This window comes from Anticarsia gemmatalis, chromosome 14 (genome assembly GCF_050436995.1).
Source record: "Anticarsia gemmatalis isolate Benzon Research Colony breed Stoneville strain chromosome 14, ilAntGemm2 primary, whole genome shotgun sequence".
In the NCBI taxonomy this organism is placed as follows: domain Eukaryota; kingdom Metazoa; phylum Arthropoda; class Insecta; order Lepidoptera; family Erebidae; genus Anticarsia; species Anticarsia gemmatalis.
This window is the reverse complement of record NC_134758.1, coordinates 10,313,351-10,332,731: the sequence shown is the minus strand read 5'-3', so window position 1 is coordinate 10,332,731 and position 19,381 is coordinate 10,313,351. Positions and strand designations below refer to the sequence as shown.

The following is a 19,381-nucleotide window of genomic DNA, read 5'->3' as shown; positions in this document are numbered from 1 at the left end:
TTCTGTATAAAGCAATGGCTTCGTATCATCCAAACTCTTACCTTTATACAAAGTGCCATATCACCCGTTCCACTGCCCCATTTCTCTACTAAACTTTTACATTCTCTCTTGCAGAAGTGGCAATGGACTCGGGGCGCGCGTTCTGCCCGCGTGTAGGCTGCGATACGGTGGTAAATGTGCGGGCAGCCAGCCCTGCACATTGCCCGACTTGCCGTCATGATTTCTGCTCACAGTGCAACCAGGAGGTAAGTTACAACTACACGCCATAATACTCTAAAAGGTTTGACATAATAATTAGTTTAATGAAAACTTATAGTGATCATTTTATTACTGATTCTATCATTAAAAATGAGAGAAAGAAATTGTACTTCTGCATCTAAAGAATTAACTTCTAAAAATCTACTCACTCAATTCAAGGATACTTTTAAGTTCTAAAGCAAGCAAATGCAAGCGTGACAACCACCACATACATATGTTACGACAAAGCGACAACAATTTACGGTTTTTACAATTCAAATATTGATTCATGAAGCGTTTATTTGTAAACAATAAATTTCAAACGAAAAAATCCTATGACAGTCAAAATATGCCTTTCAAACTATTCAAAGACTCAAAAATGCAAGCTTTCACAAAGCATAAAGCCTTCAAAGGCTCTAAAAACCAGTCACAAAGCGTAACTTTCGAATAAAATACATTGTGTTCCATTTATGTCATAAACTTTTTAATTCAGATACTATTCGGTGGAGTTCGCGTGTGACACGTGAACAACGCCACGGGGCGTTGCTAGCACATTTATGAGTAAAACTACATAATATACGTCACAGTAAACTTGTACATAACTCCATAGTTCGCTGTAACAAGTATTTGCATGGGTAATTCGAAACAACGTAATGTTTAAACCGTGAATTTAAACTAGCGTTTGAAATGTAATCGCTGATCGCGTGCTGTTTTTGGTATAGATTTGCCCTGCGGTCTTTATACTAGTGTTCTAGACGAATTTCTGTTTTGCATAGATATAACAAAATGGATGCAGAAAAATAAAAAATAAACATTACCTCCAAATCTCAACATACGCACAAAAGTTTGTGTCCGGCAATAACTTAAAACATTCTCGTGATTTTGCAGATGAAATACACTCTTGCTGAGTACAGGCTTCTTCTAAATCCTTCTATTATTCGCTATAGCTTCTAAAAGCGGTTAGCGTAAAGCGGCAGATCTCAACTGGGTGATAGATATGTATCATATAAATGTCTATTAAAATCCAAAAATGTTCCCGAAATTCCTTCACCTATATAAAAATTCCTGTACCAAAAAATAAAAAGTAACATCGCCCGCTCCCGCTCCGTTATTCTCGACATCACTCCCTTTTAATACGGCATGACGAGAGTCTTTTCACCGCACGGCCATTGTCAAAACAGAAAGGCTGCAGTCTCGCTTTCCCGCGAAATACCAACGTACATTACTCGTACCGGCCTATAAAGGAGCATGTACATGGCGTATTGTAACACGCCGTTCGTAAGGAAATGTTTGCGGCGTTGTGAAACGAAACGCAAGTTGCGTTTGTATTAAATTAAACAGGTGCAACATAACTTTTGCAAGTATTTATTTTTTTATTTCATTGGATTCGTTATTCAATTGGATGACGTCAAAATCAAAATCAAACCATTTATTAATTTGGGTCAAATATTGACACTTATGATAGTCGTTACAATTACTGAATCTACCACTAGCTCGGAAAGGGGTTAGAGCCTTATGAGAAGAGCTATTTTCTCATAAGGCTCTACCCCCTTTCCGAAAAGAGTGGGACACTCTTTTCAATCGCCAAAAGACTTACAATGTGGTTGATACAATTATTCTAAATCTTTTGGCGATTGCAATGATGAGAACTCGTAATGTAAAACAGACGTCATCTGTTCATATACGGTATCTCTTATTATCTGAACGTGCATTATAATGCCTGCAGTTGAATTTTATTAAAATACGCTAAACGTCATCTAGGTTAAAAAACTACGCCGTGTAAATACGCTCTTATACCCTTCGAGGTGTATAGTGTAGCCGAGACTAATCGAATGAAACAGACTTTGTTGTTTTGTACTGTTCGGTCGGAACTAATTGTTAAGGGACCGAGTGTAATGCTCCACGGTAGGTAATTGATTTATCTGTGAAGTGTAGCCGTTCGATGTAAATATTATGAAAATATCGGAGATAATTATTGGGAAAGGTCGGTGTTGCTTATAGAAAACTTAATTTTAAAGGTTATTGGTAAAATACGATGGAAGATGTGGTAAAAATACCAGAGAAATGACTAAGATTATTGGTAAGGAATGGGTTACTTTATTTAAATATGGTTAGAAATTTGGAAACACCAATGTAACCAAAAATAAGAAATGTTCTTACTATAACTACAAAACGTAGAATTGATTCATAGAATTACTCCCAAACTATAGCTAGCAAAGTTAATTATACTGAAAACATTTTCCTATTTCTCGAACCTTCTCCAAACATACAATTTCCATCGATACTTTCACGAGAGTTTCGGAAAACAACGCGACATTGGAGTGTTTAATTGAAACGTAACAAAATACGTGTCGATATCGAGGACTGCCAATGACAACAAAAGTTTCTGTGTATTGTGTATCGAGCCTTCTCTATCTATATGTATTGTATTTGTTTTGTATTTTTGTATTATGCAGCTTCCGGCGGGTTTTCGAAAATATTTTTTGCTATCCTGTCACATTGTAATTAGGAGCTTAACAGCTCTTTTTAGACACGCTTTTAGTTTCAGTTATATGAAAAACAAACTTGGAATATGATTTGAGTTTGTGACTTTAATGAAGTTTTTTAAATCAGGGATTGATGACTGCTGATGTCTGAATTAAATTCATAGTTTGTTCATAGTAAAGAGAGCAAAAGCCTTTACCAAGTGGCGTTCTATAGTCTTTGCCTATACCTATGGGAAGAAGGCGTAATTTCATGTACTTATTCATAGTTTGGACCCCATATTCATTGAGCCGAAATCTTTTCAAAATAAATAATAGACGAAAGTTTTTTCCAGTCCTTTGATTTTAATGAAACCCATTAGTTACTTTCATGCCCTATTTAGTTTTCTTTAGATTCCTAACGATCTCAATAACGTAGTATTTTTTGCGAAGTCCTAGTTACCTCAATACGCCGAATATATACCTCAATACAATATGTAGGGCGTACATTCCGTCGTATCGTCTATCACAATAACACGTATATGAATACGATATGGCAAAGTTCACGCTTTCGGTGTGAATGTTCGGCATTTTTAATGTCAGACGATCGCTTTGTTCTTTTGTTTATGAAAATATCGCAAATATGTACCAATACGTATTACTATAGTCTGATATATTACGTAGACTTCTGTGTATGACCAAAAGTACGTAAGTAGCTGTATCACACAGGCCACTATCAACTGCGTAATCCTAGGAGTCATAACTGTTCTTAATTCGGCAATTTGTACACCTTCGCCGCGAACCTTGCTTACAAGGCTCTCTACTAAGTTGTTGAAGTATATAGACAGACTTAACATACATTTTCATGGATTTAATATAATTTTAAGCAAACCATGGTAAAAACAATTATACATGAAACACGTAAAATACTCTTTCCATATCGAAACCAAGACACCTTTTTTTTTTACGTGGCTAATGCATTAAGCATACACCTGCACTCTGGGTGGAGTGCAGGGTTATGTGTAGGTATGGGATTCTCCCGCCTTACTGGCGGGAGAATCCCATACCTACATTAACCCCACGAGTGTCTATCAATACGGGATGACTGCTTGCGCTTAGAGCCGCAAATCTCACGCCACGCGGTTGCCTCTTCCATGGGGGCCCTTCCTAGGCCGACTGGCTCGATGGACCGGACACTACGGCTTTCAACCTTCTTGAGCTTGGACCTTGGAGTCTCGCTTCAAATTTACAGCGGGAGCCCAGTCCGCTGCCAAGGCACCCTACAACACACAGGTCTCTCATTAACTCAAAAACACAATAACGATGTATTTTTTACATTACGCCAGCTGTAATTACTGTACAAAGTATCCAATCAATTTCTTAATAGTATAACCACAAAATTAACTAAAAATAAAGTGATAAATTAACACGAGCGACCGTGTAATTATTATTCGATTACTTTGTTAAACCATAGTTCGGAATCTAGTTTAAATTGATCTTTTAATCTTATCTCATCTTAATAACCGTTTATTAGGCTAATCAAGATTTTATTGATTAGTTACTAAAGTATTGTTAACTTGATTAATATCTATTTTAAATACAAGTAATTAATCAAATCTCCCTTCAATCAATTTATCGTTGTTTATAGTTATTTGATAGGCAATTATATTGCATTTTAGGACTAGCTTAGACTCAGACATTGTACACGGAAAAAAATCTGAACAGAAGGTTTTCGACGCCTTAATGCTGGTGATATTATCCAAATCGGTTTATTTATTTATTTAATCTTAATATACAAATTTGTATAAAGGCGGACTTAATGCCAGGGGCATTTTCTGCCAGTCTACCTTAGGGTGATGCAGAGATAATTACGAAGGTGTTTAAAAGAGGAAGTAAAGTGAGTTAAGAAAGAGTGTGAGTGTGATAATGTGAATGTGATATAACAGGCAAGAGTATCTCAAAATCTTTATAAAACATCGATAAAACGACGTTCAAGTGTATAATAAATAAATAAATTAGAAACATTGAACTATAGCAAACTGTAGTTTAAATTCCTGAAAAAGGCAAGTCGCGGGGACTTTTACAAACATACAAACAACGGACACAAAGTACAACTAGACCCGAAACAAATATTTGTTCACAAATAATAATTTGTCTGTGTGGGAATCGAACCCACGACTACCGACGCAATGGTAGTGGCGTGGCGACCACCTTAACCACTGCACCACGAAGGTCGCCAAATTTAGTAAATAATATAATAACCCCTATTACAAACGAAACTACTTGAACATAAATATCCCTTAAACACCTTTATAACCCTTCAAGGAAATAAATACAAAAGGTTCATCGCCAGTAAATATTTAACGGTTCATTAAACACTATATTAAAATCCTTTATACCTTAGGTCCATTGTTTCAGACCCTTATTTTGGCGCATTAGATAAATATAGTTTGCCCTTTACACTATAGATATTGACATTTACACCTTTATTGTGACATTTAGTTTTGTTATAAAGAAAAACTGTCTTCGTTGGAAAAGCGGGGGCAAGGAAACTGTGTGGTTGTTTCCGACAGATCCTGTGTCAGCTTTTATCTTAGGTTGGGGTCAAGATTTTGTAAATTATGCACACTTTACGTACTAACTGAATACCTACGTGGAATAGAAGGGCTTCCAACATTTTGTTTGGATATGGTAAGAAAATTTTGAAGGAAATTATAAATATTTCTACTGTAAGCCTTACAGGAATTAACGACACCAGTATAATTCAAAAAATAAAAATTCCTTCCTTCTTAACCATTAGAAATCGTCACATAATTTTCTCATCACTCTTACCTACGGCACAATTTTCTCCACCCATTAAATATAAGTAAACCATAATCACTGTGGTACATTATTTTACAAGTGCAACTGCAGTATCCTGCCTTACTCGAAGGCAACTGGGTCGAGATGGGAACAATGACTCCGTACTAGGACACTTGCCTTGTTTTGTTGTCTTATGATGCATAGAACATGACATAAATTTTTACAACCATTTACCCGAAAGCTTAGGCAGAGGTGTATGTTCAATTAATAATAATTAATTTTCCTGACCCGGGATACGAACCCTGAAACGTATGATTAGTCGGATACCCTACTGGCCTTGCCACAGAAGCCATTTATCTTTGTGCGTCTGAAAAGTGCAGTCAACTTTCGTACGTCTTCATATTTGTTAATTGCGCCGGCTATAGCAGCAGTTTTTCGCACTACTCAGAGATTTAAATGCCTAAAGTTTCAACCGGGAGTTCTAATAGCTTAAGTTACTGATAAACTTTGCCTACCTCTAACTGCCTCTGTGGCGCGGTCGGTAGTATATGCGACTGCGGTGCGAGAGGTCTCGGGTTCGAATCCTGGGTCGGGCCAAAAAGTCTTTTCTGAGATTTTCTGTTAAGAATTTCTTAGAGATTGCCCGGAGTTAGGAAGTTGAGGTCGAAGACCTCCGTGCCTCGGAGAGCACGTAAAGCCGTCGGTCCTGCGCCTGACCTCTCACTGGTCGTGTCGGTTATCCGTCCCACCAAACTATGAGAGTGATGGAATAGAGAGTGTACCTGTGTATTGTGCACACACTTGGACACTATAAACAAAGTCCTGCACAGATGGCCAGGTTCAATGAAACTGACCGCCGTAGCCGTATATCAGCTAGGAGGACATTAAACTTTGCCTGACCTATGAATTTAACTCTTAACACCCGAAGGTAAATTAATCACATGATTACAGGAACACACCATCAAAGTTTGTTAATTATAAATTTAACCCATTGCTGACCCTCTGCTGGGCAAGGGTTTCGGAATTAAGGATTAGGCCTTGAACCCTCCGCACTGCCCAACTTACCTTCAAGAACTGTTTAAAGAAATGGCTGTGAGAGTGATATGTTTTTTTTCCATTGTTAGTGGAAGTAATAATTATTTCTAATAAGTCTCAAAGAGAATTGACATCAGGCGTAAGAACGAAGCGTCAGTCGTAAAATATTAACCAAATCCCATGAACCTTATGGTTCTGAGAACGACAACATGTGCCGACCCCTCTCAATGAGGTCAATTCGAAAAAGACATACAAAATTTTGAAAATCAATGATGTGTTGCATTTAAATCGACGTAAGGCAGTGAATTCTGTCGTCACTCGACTATCAACGTTTATTAATTATTTTTTATTTAGCCTGTTTCTATGTCCCACTGCTGAGCAAAGGCATCTCCCCTGAGTTTCCAGTCCCCTCGGTCGATTGTTGCGTCTGGGCATCCATCCAGGAATGCATTCAGGTCATCCCGCCATCTCCGTTTAGGCTTTCCTCTTCGCCGCCGACCATCTTGGCCTATTATTAAATCAACATTTTTTTATTAAAAACTTACTCTCCCCTCCCCCCTTTCTTCGTAGTGCGGTCAGTCTTCCTCGTCTTTTTCATACACTTCGCTCTATCCTGGACATCGTCTTCGGAAACACAAACTCATATCTTTACTTCATGTTATTACTAACTTACTAATTAACTTAATCAGTAAACTAACACTTACATCACTAGTTACATTCTGTTAGTACAATCTATGTTAAAATTCACAAGTCTACAGCCTTTATTCGCAAAGGTAATAAACGTGAACAAAGTATTAAACGTTAGTTATTGCTTCAGTACAATACGTTTATTTCCTCATATTTTACAGCTACGTACCTCGTTTCTTTTACGTATGGTGTTTATTAGGAAAATACTGTTGGTAAACAAAAATATTAAGTTAAAAAAAATGTAGCCATATTTCATGGGAATGTGGCATGTGTTTTTATAGGTCAGCATTAACATCGTGTTTTGAAACAGTATGAAAATAAATTTTATTGCCTTCTGATTCTTCGTTGAGAAAAAAACGATGCACAGTACGTTTATTATACTGTTTTAAAAGGTATTAGCGCCCCAGGTTATCTTTGAAACTTGCGAAAATGACTTTCTTTTCAACTCGTGACATGTCTGAAATGCAACGACTCTCGTGTCGTTTAAATCTGTTGCTAGTTATCATCCGCCCAATATTGCAATACAAATAATCAGCTTTTATCTTTCTGTTAAAAACCGCCCGTTTTGATTTAATACTTGCCTATGTTCTTTTAGATATCATTAACAGAAACTACGGACCCTTGTTCTTTCTAGAACAGAAAAAAGAAGTGTTTCACTCGAATTACTGAATCACACGGGATATATGCAGTGATATACCTATAGTACAGGTGTAGTCCATATCAAATAATTTATTAATACTTAGCTTCCTCTAACTTATCTTCATAGTAACAATAATAAAAATACAAAAAGAACACCGACGTACAGAAAGTTAATTACGACTTTTACCTGACATTTGACCTCAGAGGCGTTCACATGAAGCCTCCCTTGTTATCGCCAGGTCGTTGAGGTCAAACAATATATTTTCACTGAGTGTTCTATATGTCCAATAAATTGTTTGATAAAATAAATAAATATGTTTATTTCGGTAACTTGTACAACTTCTACAATTGGTCTTATATAGGCTCTCTTTAGAGATCCCACTTTTCTATGATATACAAAATAAATATACAACTAAAGAAAATGTAATTATAGGACAAAGTGCTTCCCACAGGTCATTGACTTACAACTAAAGGATGTGTGATTTTTATATTTTATTTCTTTTCTCATAGTTAGTCTTCTGCTATGTGCTAAGGTAACATTGTTTTTCAAGCCGTATGAAGACCATTGACATGAGTTGGTTGTTATCTTGATAACACCTGTAAGCAACGGGAATCATGGAACATTCTAGTCATCTGCTGCTAAGCGGTCACCCAACAAAGATTGTTTAACCAACTATTTTTTTGCTAGTCGGTGAAGGCAACATAGAAAGCACATTTTAGAAAATAAAGAAGTATATAAATCTGTTCAAGTATATCCAGTCTCTATAATATATTTATAGGGATGTTAATATTTTAACAATTACAATATAAGATTTTCTCCATAAATCAAAAGTTATTTATTACCTTACACTCACCTACAGATATATCAAATTACGTTTTCAATCTGTTAAAAATTTTCGGTTAATCGAATAACTGCCATCGGGGATACGATGAAAATCAATTCGAGATTCCATTATCGATGTCGGGGGATTCCAGCGTGTAAATAAAATTTAAAAAATCCTGTAATATACTTATTTTATTACGCCTGTTATATATACGAAGGATTAGACAGAGGTGTATGAAATATAACTTTACTAATTGGTCGGTCCCATATAATGGAGGTAAGTCTATTGCCATATATGTCACAACTGTCATGCTACGGACTGAAATTATAAAACCCCAATAATATATTTAAGTCGTTCGACCCGGGAGTCAAACCCGAGACCTCTTTATCAACAGCCTACACCAACGCTCAAAAGGGCAGTCAAATAATATACCCCGTAATTTAACGTGAGAGTATACGCCATTCTATAGAAAATTAACGTTTTCAAGCTAAATTCATTTCGTATTCAAAACACAGTCTTTTTATCCTTACATTCGGCCGTGAGCCTCGCTTTGATGTAGGGATTTGCGTTTTGAGCCAGGATTTGAAACCGAATGCCTTATGAAGACCTCGGTGCCGTATTGTCCCTCATTTTCGACGATTTTGGAAAATTCCGGCTTTATAACGCTGCGTGGTTTATTTTAATTTGGTTCAGACACATTTTGGGTGACACAGTATCAAATACTTACAGTAATAACGATTCTATACGGACATTTTATTATTTAACCTATTTTATGCGAAACAAAATAAATTTAAATTATTCAAGTTTGTAATCCTATCAAGTGGTGTTATTTGGTCTCTGCCTGCCCCTATGGGAAAAAGGCGTGATATTAGGTATGTATGTGTGTAATTAAAATTGTATCTTCCAATGAGGATCAAATTACGCACTGCATACCTTCGAAAACATTGAATTTTACTGTCAAGTTTATAGCGGACTTGATGCGACATCCAGTACACTTGCATTACCACCGTGACCCCGAATCCCTTGGCGTAAACCCCCCTCCCCCTCTCACTCATCCCCAATACCATGTGCCAAAATAAGTTCTGGATCCGCCCTTGAACTTGGTCATGTGTAGCCTACTAGTATAGGTTGGACACATTCCAAGGCATTGTATTTAGGCAAAAAAAGCATATTGTCTGCAATAAAAAATTATCACCAGCCTAGCCTTTCTTCGAACTATGGAGTCGGCTTTCGGTCTTACCAGTTGCAGCTGAGTACCAGTATTTTACATGGAGCCATTGCTTATCGGACCTGCACAACTCAGTTACCTGGATGTTAACACGATACCCCTCGGTAATCTGGTTAAACTTAGTATATATAATACGGTCACCCATCCACGGAACAATCTAAGCAAGCGTAGCTTAACCTGAGAATTAGAACCGCGTGGCTGTTGTTACTTAGCCACAGGTTCTCCATTCAGCAGACTTACGAGTACGGTCACCTATCCACGGAACAACCTCGACAAGCGTAGCTTAACCCGAGAATTCGATCCAGGCGGTTGTTATTTAGCCACGAGCTCCTCAATTCATCTGAAATACACAGTTGCATAAAATATTTTCACTTCGTTACTCCAACTGTATCGCAACTCCCTCCCTGGGATCGAACCCCGTACATCATTAAAGTAAGTGGTCTGGAGAGGTTTTCCAGCGCACGGGGTGATAATTTGTATTTCAAATGCAATTACTGTGAAGTTTCGCGTATTCATGTATTTATTACCGCAGGTACTAGTTGGGTCCCAATTCCCAGTTTAATAGGGGAAAGTGGATGATAATGATTGTAAGGTTTTTGTACTGTTCTACTTCTAGATACTGGAAGTACTAAATTGTGTTGTTTGGGAAAAAATATTTGTATAAGAAGATTTATTTTATTACTTTACACATGTTCTATTCACCTCCGTCGCATATCCGTATCAAAAAATACTCACCAAGTTTTCGCCATGTAAATCGCGTTTGTGGATAATATAGAAGGCTAATTAAATTTCGGGCTATTATTTATGAAACTTTTCAGCAGTAAAAAGGAAAGACCCTCGCTTTTCCATTCGGTAACCGAATGAGGCCTCGTGAACTACAATAGCATATACTATAGCTTGTATCACAGGGCTAGTTATAAACGTTAAAAAAATTGTGTATTAAAAATCGCATAAAAATGTACCTTACCAAGGTACGTTTTACGTTTAATTACTTCTTCTATTATACCTAATCTTATAATACTACTAAAAAGGTCAAGACATAAATAAATTAAAAAACCGCTTTTCTTCAGCGAATCTTTTTTCCTGAATCACTTTGAGTTCACAATTAGATAGGAATCCGAGTTTTAATTAAACGTTTCTTGTTTGCTTAATCTTTTGTTTATATACCGATTGTTTACTTGGGATTCAAATAAAAATACTTGGGTATTAAAGGCCGAGAGCTAAAAATAAATCCTTTGTTACCTTTCAGTCTTAAATAAACGTTGAAATGGATAAATACTATAATAATGCCAGGCAGAATTTATAGGAAACAACTATTACTGTTAATATATACCTATATGCTGGTCCAAACAGGTTACACAAAATCTTCGCAAATTATACATTGAATCACTACCTAGTATATAGTGGCAACCGCATGAAAATTAGTTCAGTACACTTTCAGTTTTTTGCGAACAGTCAGAGAAACGGACACGGCAATTGACGGCAAAGGGCCTTATTTTACGAGTAGTGATTGTTACCGAAACTTATTTACGAAATCAAATGATAAATAATGGAAAATACTATTCAAGGTTTGTTTTATTTTCATATAGAAATTATATTTTCTATTATCAGAGCAGTTCAAGGGGCAGGCAACCTATTATAAAAGGTCTAAAAAAAAATTGAAAATGATTTAATGCAAGATGAAAAACTGGGCAAATATGAGCGCAATTCTCTCGTGGTTGAAGCGATTTTAACAGAGTGGCGTATCAAACATTAACATCAATCAAGGCGGTGCAACTCGAGGGAATATCTCCACTACGTAAAGTCTACGTCAAAATGAAAAATAAATATCGTCTTCACACACTTGTTTCATTTATAAAAACTTTATGTATTTTTGAAAAATACTGCATTCAATTGAAATTGTCCGTGTATTCTTTTGGTACGTGCAATTTGTTAAAATGTTTTTCTTTTAACAATGCTTGGATACTTCGTGTGTTTTGTCTATTCATTTTGAAGTTGAACGACTTAGAAAATATGGTTTTAAATTCGTTGAATTTATTTTTATACAAAGTCTGCTTCAGTATTTGGTTGAGTGATTGCTTTACTGCATTTTTTGTTTAATACAACGTTAAAATAAATGTTCAGTTGATTGTTCTATTACGTTGCTATGAAGTAATATTGAAGTCTATTGTAAAGAGTATTCCTAACTCCCTTAACTACTGATTTGTGCCTAACAGTTTACGTGCCCGATTTCAATTCACATGATCACATTAACATTTGTCCAAATTACGAAAAAAGGGACATATACATAACACTACGGAAATTTATTTTAGTCAACTACATATTTACAACATACACCTAATAGAGTATGTAATAGTTTGTACTTATATTATACCAACATATAACAATACTTCAAAATGTCCTCTCTCTTTTTCCAGTGGCACGGCAGCCTGTCCTGCGAAGCGGCTGCGGCGTCATCATCGGCCGGGGCCGGTGCTCCTCTTCTGCCAGACTCGGAGCTGATCAAGCTGTGTCCCATGTGCCGTGTGCCCATTGAGAAGGACGAGGGCTGCGCGCAGATGATGTGCAAGCGGTGCAAGCACGTCTTCTGCTGGTATTGTCTCGCGTCGCTTGATGTAAGTATCAATATTAATTTAAGAGATTTTAAGTAAGTTTTATTACTGCGGTGTCTAAGGGTAATTTCGAACTTCTCTGTTCTTTAGAAATTGGCATCTTAGGGCTACCAGTATTCTTGCGGCTGTGAGTCGGATCAGCGGTCATTTAAGGATGCATAATCATTGACTAACACTGGAGCTATGGGGGACAGAAATGCTTAAGATTAACCTGAGTCTTTGTGAAAGTGATTTGTGATACAATCATCATTTTTACACACAGTTTCCGAGGACGAAAATCTGTCAAAGACTTCATTACCTTGTGCAGAAAGTTACACGTCATTTGTAAATAAATACATTTTCTCTTATATAGAAAAAAAACATAAAATTTGGATGTATATGTACCACATTTTAACTGAAAACTAAACAAAAAACAATTTAGGTCTCCCTCCACACACGAGAAACTTTGACCAACAAGTATATGCGTGGGACAATGTTTGTTTTATAATTAAACTCCAAGCAAAAACGCCTCCCTTGACACCTATTGTTGTGCATGTCCTACCTTTTGCATACATTGTTGATAATTGAGTAATTATATTGATTAATGCAGTAACAGGCGATAATATCGCTTTTTGTATTTGCCGTGAGATGGCGTTAGTATGACGAGAGGTCTTTAGCCTTTGCTAATGATTGCCTGACCCGTGCTTGCACGTTTTTAAACTTTAAAGGTACAGTCCCGGTTGAAACTGGCAAAGGCTGCTTTATTGAAAAAAAAACTCGTTTTTCCCGGCCCCTCAACTATTTTCTGGCAAAATTTCATAATTTTAAACTAAAGTAATTTGGCACTTCGTTATATAACACATTAAGATACAGCATTTATAATAAGTATGGATTTTTTAACAATATTTTTAACTTAATTAGGGAAACATCTCGTTGTTAAAGACGTTCATTGTTTGGTTTCTTACTAATTGGTATTTTTTCTCTATTCCAGGACGATTTCCTTCTACGTCACTACGACAAAGGTCCGTGCAAGAACAAATTGGGACACTCACGCGCATCCGTACTATGGCATCGTGCTCAAGTATGTACTTTATTATTTATTTATTACTTTTGAGTTATGGTTGAGTGATATGTTGTAAAATAAACTGAACAAATACTTTTTGATATTAAAAATTGGGATAATAAATCCCAATTTTTAATATCAAATTGAGAAATATGCTTTCTGACACCTACACAAATAAAACACTTGGCCAGCGTGGTGGGCTCAATGCCTTACCCCTCCCTCGTTCAGGAAAAGACCCTTGTCCAGAAGCGGGACAGAAATGGGTAAACATAATAAACGTATATTTTCTAAATAAGTGGGTATAATAACTTGATGTATAAAAACCTTAGTGTTATATATTTAAGGGCTATCAGTGTAAAAGCCATACTAAGGAAATTATACTATGTTGACCGTATTATTCGTATACAAGGGGCGACGTAATCTGGCTAATTAGTGCGGTTGAAAGCTTTATATGTTTGTGGTATACAACGAAACTAATTTCTTAAAGTACCTAATAACTACGTTAAAACGTTGTTAGGGAAGAACATGGTATTGAAATTAAAATAAGTACAGGGTACTACTACTAAGTATATAGTACATTTTAACAACCGGGTAGCTATTGAGAAATTTTGTATGAAATATCAGCGCCTCTAGCGGGTACTGTAAGGACCGTTAGCAGTGCATTTTAAATGTCAAACTGTTATCACTCGATACTCGATAGAATTGGCTTTAGTTCACACTACAGATGTCTAGTTTCGTATAAGATACACAATTTAAGGAGCAGGAATTGTTTTTATTTGTATTGTTAAAGGGGAAAGTTTGAGCCCCTTGACACTACATGGCATCTCTCAGTGATAAACTGTAAAACTAAGACTGTTACTGGGAGAGTATATTTACAGTCATTGTGAACTTAAACCGTTCAAACCTATTCTCACTCATTAATAATTCGTTTTTTAGTACACATTTGGCTAAATGTTATGTTTTTTTTTCAGGTGGTTGGTATATTTGCTGGTTTCGGTCTTCTACTGCTGGTCGCCAGTCCGCTACTACTGCTTGCTGCACCCTGCATCGTCTGCTGTAAATGCAGGTGTGTAGCATTCAAAATATTAGTTGCTAGTTAAAGAAAATGGGCGTTTGGGCACTTGTAAAAGTTTTCGGTCTTCCGTTTTAGTTTGGCATTCTAAAGAAATTTTCTGTGGGAAAGTCAAAGTCCTAGATGGCGCCACCATCAAACAAATAAAATATCCTCATAGTTTTATTGACTTCTTAAATTCTTACGATCTTACCGTATTACCAATGTTAGTTGTTTTTTAATAAACAAAAATATTTTTTCTCATTTCCAGACTCTGCAACCCGAGCACGAAGAATCTCGAGGAGGTGGACGAGGTAGACAGCATAACCCCAGGCCGTGACGACGACGACAACGAGATCACACGCGCCGACCGATACCTATCCGACTGACGCACGACCCGCTTCTAAACTGGACACAACACAGCACTGTGAATAGATTGCAATCACCACGTAGATATGCGATTACGAACTAATATGAGATTGTATATCGAGTCGCTAACGACTGTTTTTGTTTGACAATCAGCGCCATCTAGTGTCGTGACTTTTAAACTCTTGCGTTGTAATGTTTGTTATGTTATATTATGGGAATGCGAATGCAATTTTCATTAGATTTTTTAATGGCGTAGGTTACACTAGAGGTGCAAAAAGCGTGAGTTATGAGTATTTAAAAGTTATAAGTTAAGCCCGCGTCATCTGGAATGGTTTTCTAAAGATTTGTTTAAACGATATAATTTAATCCTTGTTGGATTAAATTAATTAAATCATTAACAAAAATTTTCATCGCAAAGTTTTTTAGAACACAAATTGATTTGGATATAAATTACAAAATTAGTTACTGCCTCCTAATAATGATTTTTAAAGAGGAAGTCGGCGCCCTCTAGAGTATTCATCAAAACTAAAATTGTAAACGTCTAGCGCTCGATATGACAGTTTTGACAGTTCGTAATCGTAAATAAAATATTGTGAGAAGTGAGATGTGTGTAGCCGTTGTGACTAGTGAGGACTCAATATTGAGTGTACTACTCTTTCAAAAACAGTTATAGAGGCTTTTCAGTGACTTTCACTATTAAATTATCATAATTATATCTTAACGTGTCTTGATTCGAATCTGTAATGACTTTTGTCATCACCTATGAATAAGTATTGGTTAGCCTATCCGTAGGAAGCTTGACAGTTTCTTTCTGTCATTTAACTGACGAATAGATAAACCGACACTCATTCGTTAGTTGTGAGAAATCTTGAAAAGTACTTAACGTACAAATATGCAATAGGTAAATTTGTAAATGAAAAAAAAATTCAAACCTTCGAAAGTTACTGAAAGTCTATTCAAAAATTCTTTCTTTTCATGACTTCTAGTATTCATTACTAGCATAAGGACTTCAAAATAATATGACCGGACAAATATTGACCCATTTGTATGAGTGAATTGTTTTAACTGTGAAGTGAAAAATAATACAAATAATTCTGAAATAGACATTGGCCTACGGCTCGACCCGAAGTGATAAAATGACTGGAAATTCTATAAAATAGTGTATATCTGATACAATAGTGTTTTTTGCGTTGGCTACACTGTGCCTAACAGTTTAGTGAGGATAATTTTTAAAAGTAATATTTGTAAATAATTTAACAGCAGCTACTCTGAAACTTAAATTACAAGTAAAAAAGGTCTTTGTAAAACACCTGTTTATCTTTTCAAAAATGATGACACATTTCGTTTAGATTTCTTAATTATATTGATGACTAGCTGACTCACGCAACTTCGCTTGCGTCATATAAGAGAGAATGGGTCATAATTTTTCCCGTTTCTGTAACATTTTTTACTGATACTCTACTCCTATTGGTTGTAGCGTGATGATATATAGCCTATAGCCTTTCTCAATAAATGGGCTATCTAACACTGAAAGAATTTTTCAAATCGGACCAGTAGTTCCTGAGATTAGCGCGTTCAAACAAACAAACAAACAAACTCTTCAGCTTTATAATATTAGTATAGTATTAAGATAGATTCGACTAAAAAATAATTTATTTTATCTGTCTTACGAAAAGAAGGCAGGGTAGAGTATTTTTGATTAGTTATACAGTGGTTCGTCTTTTTCACACATATACAGTTTTAAAATTGTTTGAAAATTACACTGTAAAACTAATCAAAGTTTTCACGACGTTTATTTGTTAGTCATTAAATCCTTATATCTATTAAATATATCATCAAGGAATAATCTATGAAAGATATATTTTCAATGCAAGTTGTTTTTGAGGTATAATACGTTAATTTAAACAGGTATTTGCAAAAGACTACGTATAGTGACGCGCAAAATTTACTTTAAAACCATCAATGTGTTTTTTGGTTTGTTTCAAATGATCTGTGTTACTGTGGAAAGTTAAATCTTTTGGATTTAGTCGATATTTGTGATGTTTTAGTCTTCAACAACACTATGATAAGTAAAAAATGTTTCCAGATTCAATAATGAACTTGTAAGATTCAGAAATAAATTGCGTAATTTAATCGATGTTAAATATACTGCTTAGATTCGTTTCAAACGTTCTTATTTGCGAAAAACGAATTGATTTGCTTTTTCCATAATATTGACTGAGACTTAATGACGAATCTTTATTTGAGGGTTTACTTATTTTAAATCGAAAATGTGGCTTATATACATCTATGTGAGATCTCATAGAAATAGAAACAACAGGGGAAAAAATGTAAAGCCTTTGTTATTCTCCCGACCGCCATGTTAATTCGATTGTGCTGCCATCTACTGCAAAACAGTACACCTTCTGTAAACTGTTGTAATATACTTATTTCAGTGTCGCTACACCAAACTTATTTATAATAATTTCGTCATAGAGTAAATAGTAAACGGCGTTATTTGTACTTCGATGTGTCGGTGTGGTGTACCTGTAAACTTAAATACAATTTTTAACGTTTAAATACTGTATTGTAAACGATTAATTGGGGCAAGAAACACCTTATTGACTGAAACAAGGGTAAAACAGTACTTATTTTGAATCTTAAAAACTGATTATGAACAAAATATAGGTAACTACATTATTATATAATTCTCCGATAGATGTCAGCAGTGTCTTTTTAAAATATAAAATCTTAACTTTCATATAGCCAGAATAATTAAATCTCCCTAAGGACTATTTTTAGTAAATTTACTAAAATTTCACGATTCAGGAATATTACCTACATTATATAATATTTATGTGTATTTATATATCTTAATAAAATAGGAACATACATGGTTAGCTCATTAGCTTAGGGTAAAACAAAACTGAAATCAATGAGACGATGTGAATGTATGTGTAACTGCAATGCAGTGTGTGGCAATGAATGAAACTTTAATATATATTTTTATTTTAGTTTAACACCTGTGATGGCCGAACTGTAAGGTCGATAATTCGAGATGGACGTATGTTTAATTTACTGTAAGTTTTTAACAAAACTATAGATTTTTTGTCAGAGTTGTGTTTGAGTAAAGTCTACGTTCCGCCATCTTGAATTATGTACCCAAGAACAAGCGCACTGCTTCCGTGTGTCACTACACAACGCCTTAACATTAACTTATTTATAGTACGTTAAATATTTATGACTTTAATGTAAATAAGAAATAATATTGTACTTAATTTTATAGTTCGAGGATCGATGACGTCCTGTATTATTTGTAAATTGTATTTTCGTAATTGGCAACACTATTCATGTCTTTATCGAACTACCTTCGTTTGGACTTTCTATGAATAAATTGTATATAATTTTTCTTTTTTCTCTAAGGAACTAGGAATAATGAAAAGTAGAAGACCTATTTTTACCTTGACTAGATGTATTTTTTTATATTGATATTAGACTTCATCGATCCTTTGTAGCTTGTTTTAGCAAGCTAGTTAAAGCATTTGTAGATTTAATCAAAAATTGACAGTAGGTGACTTAGAAGTGATAAGTGAAAAGGTGGCTATACACTTGTAATATAATCAGTTCTCTTCCTACTTTAAATGTGTACTTATGCATACTTTTCGAGAAGTGTCGTTCATACAGATATGTATGAGAAAAGTAAGGAGAATAAACTCATAAAATGTGTTGCAAGTGTACAACAACCTTTACTCTAATGTATCTCATTAAGTTGATTGTAAAATGACTTGTCTATGGTATTGAAAGACTTTCATTTTTATTACTATTTTACTGTTTTTGGTAGGTGCAAATATAGGTTTAGGACTTAGTGATATTGGCTGGTCAAACTGTTAAACACAAATAATACAATATTTGCATTTACCATAAAATAAAGTCAGGATATTGTAAATAAAAAGAAATTTATTTTTTGTTATTGATTGTACTTCTTTTATTTTTGTGTTGAGACGAACGTATTTCCGTTACTATAATTATAAACAATTAATAAAGATTTTTCTGATAAATCTTAATGTTTCGTTTTATTTTCATTCTATTGGCAGTGAATAACAGTCTACATATTTAATGTCGTATGACTTATCCAATATATAAAGTACTAGCAGAAAGAAATCCCTAATTCCTCCTATCTTATCCAATTCTTCAAAAGACCAGGAATCGTCGACGTGTCAGCCAAACATTAACCGGCACCCCCACCCATAAGATTACATATATTAATGATTTACTGTAAGCAGTGTTGAGAAGAAAGAAAAACAACATTACAAAATATAAATAATGAAGTTAATTAAATTTATTATTTATATGGAGAATTACGAGGTACAAAATCTTGCCTAGTTATCAAACAATGCCTGAAAACTAGGTATTT

At 35.2% G+C, this 19,381-nt stretch overlaps 1 protein-coding gene across 2 annotated transcripts in view; it reads left to right on the top strand.

Annotated features, from left to right (window-relative positions):
• LOC142978171 (putative E3 ubiquitin-protein ligase RNF144A) overlaps window positions 1-19,031 on the top strand; it is a 162,277-nt gene extending 143,246 nt beyond the window's left edge. For both annotated transcript variants that reach the window (XM_076122494.1, XM_076122495.1), the window contains 5 exons: window positions 115-245; window positions 12,332-12,529; window positions 13,497-13,586; window positions 14,540-14,634; window positions 14,891-19,031. In XM_076122494.1, the coding sequence (XP_075978609.1) occupies window positions 115-245; window positions 12,332-12,529; window positions 13,497-13,586; window positions 14,540-14,634; window positions 14,891-15,008 (632 nt within the window). In that variant the 3' untranslated portion in view covers window positions 15,009-19,031. The remainder of the gene's footprint in view (window positions 1-114; window positions 246-12,331; window positions 12,530-13,496; window positions 13,587-14,539; window positions 14,635-14,890) is intronic.
• The last annotated feature ends 350 nt before the right edge of the window (window positions 19,032-19,381 follow it).